Source organism: Galeopterus variegatus, unplaced genomic scaffold, assembly GCF_000696425.1.
Source record: "Galeopterus variegatus unplaced genomic scaffold, G_variegatus-3.0.2 Scaffold2217, whole genome shotgun sequence".
NCBI classification, from domain to species: domain Eukaryota; kingdom Metazoa; phylum Chordata; class Mammalia; order Dermoptera; family Cynocephalidae; genus Galeopterus; species Galeopterus variegatus.
Window position 1 is genome coordinate 231,629 of NW_007728328.1, and position 6,000 is coordinate 237,628.

Genomic DNA, 6,000 nt, shown 5'->3' on the forward strand with positions numbered 1-6,000 from the left:
TAGATGCAACAAGCAACAGTAACTCAGGACTTAGAGGAGGGGCTTGAATCCTAAGGGAGTGGTTTGAGACTCAGGAGAGTGTCCAAAAATCCTAACCCAGGGAAATTGAGCACCTCCTATCTCAGTGTCTTCCCATTCCTCAAATAACAGTTGTTTTTTTTAAGCGATTTGGATGGCTAGCTAGTTTTAAGATATCTTTCATTAACTAGGGAACTGTAAGCTCTTAGTTTGGGTTCTGTTTACTCCCTCAGACACTCAGTTCTCTTATGTTCTCCTATTAGAAATGTCTGCTCCCTAGGAAGACTCATTGGAAGTGAAGTATAAGTGGTTGACAGCAGCTTAAAATATTATTTTTTCCAGAAGGATTTCTCTTTGGTTGGAATCTAAATTGTAATAGTTTTGTATCCCTATAATACTTAGCTTTTTCTTATACATTCATATATTAGGAATTCAGTGAAAATGTATTAAATGAAACTTCCATAAGACATTTGTCATCTTTAAGCAAATGAAAGAATTGTAGTTTTTGAGCAAGGGGCTTTCCTAAATCATTTATTATGTCACGTAGACAACCAGCTACTCTGCACAGGCAGGAGGTAAAGAATGAGCAGTAAGCATTGCTCAGATACTCTAAAGGTGAGCAATAGCAGAGTGCTGCAAAGTCATCAGTCATTCAAAAGTCATTTGTATTTGGCTTTGGAATTTGTTGTTTTATATATAATTTGGAAATGAATGTATAAGGTTTTGTAATTCTCATTACTAAGGGTCATGCTTTGAAGACCAAACTTAATGATAGCCAGAAAGTTGTCCAGTTTCCTACTTCACTTTTCCTGTTAGATTTTCTGTTCTTCATTCCATACTAGAGATAGACAGAATTGCCTCTCAGACTTGCAAAACATGATCTTAAAGGAAAGGTATTTTTTTATGCTAATGTACTCATACTTTGCTTAGATTTAGGGAATGGTGGGCAGTTCTGAAAAGCCTTTCATTCAGTTCTTGCTGAATATAGGCCAGTAGAAAGTATTTAAGAGAAAGTTAGTGGTTAGTACTAAGAGGAGACCAAAGGCAAGATATCTGTAAGTAAATGAAAATATAGATAAACTGCCTTCATGTAATTATTCTGTTACTGAGTTTCTGTAGATTGATTTGTATTTACTTAATGCTCATCAGTTGATACATTATTATAAGAAATGAGTTTCTTTTACTTCAGTTTTTAAGGTGAATGACTACTCAGTGTTGTAACCATCACCCTTAAATTGCTGTTTACTCCATTAGCCTACTTTTTTTTTTACTTTTTTTACTTTTTTAGAGAAGAAAATAAAAAATAATTTCCTTCCATCATTTTATTCTACACTACTTCTTACACATGCCTGTGAAATAGCAATCACTTTCTGATCTTTACGTAGATTGAGTTGTCTTAGTCTCAGCAGGCAGATAGAGGCCAAGTAAAGGAAGGAACCAGCAGCTGACTGTGTAGCCAGGGTAAGGGGACTAAAAATTTCACATTTCTGCTTAGCTTTTCTGTTCCTTCCCATCATAACATGTACCTCTCCTCCCCTTTCCTCCTGTTCTCTCCCATCCCTTCTCCTGGCCATTGTTTTGTAGAGGCATAAAATAACCTACACAGGCATAGAAAGGAAATCAATTATACTGAATTATAGCCATGATATTAAAACAAATTTTTGATATGGTAATATGTGTTTATTAACACATTTAAAATAGGACAATACATTTAAAATACAGGTAAGTTAAAATTCATTTTGTAAAAACTTAGTATGGAGGGAAGCTTTTTGTATAGCTTGAATAAAAACATTAACCCATGGAGTTGTCTTTTACTTACCTCCTTCTACATGGTCAAAAGTTAGAGAAATGGACTCTTGGAAAGCATTGACCTCTGGGTCACTAGGGAGACCTCATTATTTGGTGGATGAACAGCTGGGTGTACAGTTGTCTAATAGTTGGCCGGTTATATCACATGGACTTTTGTAGACAGGTTTAGATAACATATGTTCCAGCAGTGGGTTTAATAACTCTTGTAGTATTATAACTGCTAGTCACTATTGTAATTTCGAAGTAGTGATGAATATAAAAGATATTCGAGATACCTGCAGTGACTACAATGTGGTGTAAAAATATCTGTGAATTCTATGGGGTACAAGGTCACAGATATTGTTCTGTTGCTTGTATTCATAATGGAAGGAAATGCTCACTTACAGATAGCATTTGGTGAAAATAAAGATGACCCCCCTCTCCCCCATCTAATTTCACAGACCTTCTAAATCCAAGGGATCTGTGGCTCTCAGGTTTACAACCCCTTCTCTTGGGGTTGTAACAAATAAGGTAGGACTCTGTTCACTTGCCTTTTTCCTTCTTTTGAATCACAGATAAATAACCAGCCTGAAAAAAAAGGGAAATAAGTCCCAAGTATATTTATAAGTTATCTTTTTTCTCATTAATGTGTGTCTTTAGGAGGAAAATAATTCTTCAGGTAGAGAGATATTACTATAGGATGTAGAAATGATGGAGTCTTTAAAAAATTTTAGTTATTTTATCTCTTAATTGCTTAGTAACCTTGGGTGAGTTATTGTCATTTAGTTAATGAAGGTGAGAATCTCAAGAATTAACTAAAGTTGCCAAAAAAGGTGAAAGAATCCTGAGTCTTCTCTCATTACAGTTGAGTAAAAGTGTCCAAGAAATGCAGAGTACAGGGAAATAGATAGAAATGCAATAATTAACACTACTAGTTTCCTCCCATCTCCTTGTCCTGGTAAAGTGGAAGATGTATTTTATTTAACATACATTTATTGAGCCTCTACTACATGTTAGAGACTGTAGAATAGGGTGTTCTGGTCACTATCTTTCAACTCACCATAGAAATGGAAATTACTAACATTAGAGATTACTGTGCATCCTGATTGTTGTCTCTCTGTTTTTCTTAGTATCTCTCTCATTTATCAAAGAATGTGACTGATTAACATTTTCTGAGAGGTCTTTAAGGAGCTGAAAGATAGAGGAGAGAAAAACTGAAAGAATATTTTTAGAGGAAGCCTGGAAAGTTAAGGGACTCTGTCTTCTTGGTTTGTTTGAGGAATGATTGAATTTTCTCCACTGAGATCAAAGAATGTGACTGATTAACATTTTCTGAGAGGTCTTTAAGGAGCTGAAAGATAGAGGAGAGAAAAACTGAAAGAATATTTTTAGAGGAAGCCCGGAAAGTTAAGGGACTCTGTCTTCTTGGTTTGTTTGAGGAATGATTGAATTTTCTCCACTGAAACTTGATATATAATCTTGGCTTTATTTTAGAGAAAAATTCAGGATATTGGAATAATTCCACATTATTCAGTCTTATTGTAGAAGTCATTGGTTTCCTCCATACTCAGTAAAAATGAGTTTTCCTTAGAAATGTAACTGATTCTTAAATGCTTTAAAAAATTTTTTTAAAAAAAATTTTAGCTATCTGGAGTGGTATAAATGTTAAAAATGAATTATGTACTTTATTTCTTAAATGATGTACACAGCATACCAAAATAAAAGTATCATTTTGCAGAACTGTGGTGAAAATTACGTGAAATAAAGTTTTGTACAGTGTGATATAAATGATACCTATTATTGTTTCTTATTAAGCTAGTTGGCAGATTAAGTTTAAAAAAATTGAATGTCAAAAATATAATTTTTTAAGTAAATGTTCACAAGTGTGATATAAATGATACCTATTATTGTTTCTTATTAAGCTACTTGGCAGATTAAGTTTAAAAAAATTGAATGTCAAAAATATAATTTTTTAAGTAAATGTTCACAGAACTTTAAATTATTTTAACCTTCATTTATTCAGATCTCAAGGTTTTATAAGGAACAATTTTCAAAGTTTTATATTTATATTATTCTATATATTTATTTCTCATTAATTTTGAAGTTAATAAACAATGTAATCACCATTTCTTGCTGTCTGCATTGGCTATTCAGTCCTTAATATTGGTTTATAATGTGTTTTATACTTTTTAATGAAGGGCTTTGCACCATTTATCTCGCCTGAGAGACCTGGTCGATGATACCAGTGGGAAACAGTCACCGAAAATATGAAGAGGAAAATAAAACTGTCACCAAAATAAATAGTCACCACAAAACAAACATGTATTTTTTTTCTATTACTTAAACTGACAATGTAATTATAAGCCATACATTATTCTGTGATTAGTTCAAGTATTACATATTTCTAAAAAACTGAACTTGAAAATATCCATAGGTTTCATGACCTATCCTCATTTTATGCCAAAATGCTAGAATGCGAACTGGAAAGATCCACAGTAAAGTCTTACTTTGGTCCTCAGGCCTGCAAATGTCTAATTTTCAAAGATGGATGATTTCCGTTTTTAAAGCTTGCCTGGACTTACCCTCTTCAGCATCCTCATTATTTTGTTGTCTGGTTCTGTATCATTAAGAATGCCTCATTTCTGTCTAAAGTCTCTTAAGTTAAATAGACTTTTTTTGACACAGTTAGCACTTATTATTAAGTAGCTGAAAGGAACATCAAAATTGTTATGATGTATCTTCTTATCCATATGGAAGTCTGTTGCTTTTAAGTTTTCATAAATGAAATATTAAAGATATTTTGTATTTTCAAATGGCATCGATTTAATAGTGGGTGATGCAGAAGTGTTTTTATTTTGTGACATCCAAGAGAACCTCCTCATTTAGTTAATGTTTGATTCTGTTTAAGATAATCTTGATAATACTTGACAGTTTACAAAACATTTTGCGGGGGAGATATTTGAGAAGTTAGTATTTTGATAAAAGATTATTTCTTAGATTTTAGTTTTGGTGTTAGCTCAAGCTACTGAAAATTGTGACTCTGTGGCCAATTGCTTTATGAAATTTGATAACTAAACCTAAAGAAGATGAATATGGATAATCAGAGAGCAACTCTGTATTTTAAAGCTATTTTGTTAAGAGTTGAACTTTCTTTAAAGCAATCTGTAGTCTTCAAAGTTTGTCTCTGGATGAAACTGAACAGAGCTCTGTAATTTTGTAATTTCTACCAAGCAAGTATTATTATTAATATTTCTAATAAGCAGGAAGAATCTTTACAAACAAAACTAAAAATCAAGTCATAAAACATAACTAATACAGCATAATAAAAAAACGATGAAATTCAAGAACATCTGTGTGTATATACAAATACTATAAATTAACACTATCCAAATGGTAGCATCTTTTTTATGTGGATTTTCTGTCAAATAGTAATTCCTAAGCATGGGTGAGTCAAAGAATTTTCTTTTTCCAAGTTATTAAGGCACTGACATGTCAAACACTATCAAGTGAACCCTGTTTTTTCTTTTTCTTTCTTGGCCAGTGGGTTTATCATCATCATATGCTGTGGGTATTTGAGAGGCACTTGCCAATAGGTTTGTTTTGTTCACTCTGTGGCGATCTTTTTGCCACTGACATTCTATTTTCAGATTATGGTCTGCTTCAGAGAAAATAGCTTGTATAGCCAAACAAGGAGTTACTTTGAAGATTGAAGTACATCTGACTAAAAAAAATGCAGATTTTAAGTAGGCAAACATCAGGTGGATCCAAGCGGGACATGTTCCAGGCCTAGCAAAATCCACTATTAGACAAATTCTAAAGAAGGCAGAGAAGATAAAGACATCAGGCAATAGCTTCTAATTGCATATTAGTTATATGTTGATCATACATAATATACACTGTCTGGAAAGCATGTTCAAAGAGATTATGCTGTAATGACTCTGAACAGCACTCATTTAGTTAGTGTTCCCATTTGCAAGAACCTATCTCCAGTACTAAAAACGATAATTGTGTTCTAAAATTTTGTTGTAAGTAATATTTTAAGAAACTTGATTTCTACTTACCAGAGGAGCATTAATTTTTCCTTTTGTGTTAAATATGGAAAGGTTTAGTCTTTTACCTAAAAGAAGAATTAATTTTTTCAAAATGATTGATTTCAGCCTTTTAAAAAGAAATGTATAGGGGAGTCAGTTAAGA

The 6,000-nt window shown here is 32.7% G+C and overlaps 1 protein-coding gene across 4 annotated transcripts in view; it reads left to right on the forward strand.

The window, feature by feature from the left end:
- LOC103597149 (chromosome unknown open reading frame, human C18orf54) overlaps positions 1 to 6,000 on the forward strand; it is a 39,585-nt gene that overhangs the window by 21,671 nt on the left and 11,914 nt on the right. For 3 of the 4 annotated variants that reach the window (XM_008580946.1, XM_008580949.1, XM_008580947.1), the window contains one exon: positions 4,005 to 5,202. The exons of the other annotated variant lie outside the window; for it this stretch is intronic. In XM_008580946.1, the coding sequence (XP_008579168.1) occupies positions 4,005 to 4,077 (73 nt within the window). In that variant the 3' untranslated portion in view covers positions 4,078 to 5,202. Of the gene's footprint in view, positions 1 to 4,004; positions 5,203 to 6,000 lie in introns of those variants that run through there. 4 annotated transcript variants of the gene reach the window in all.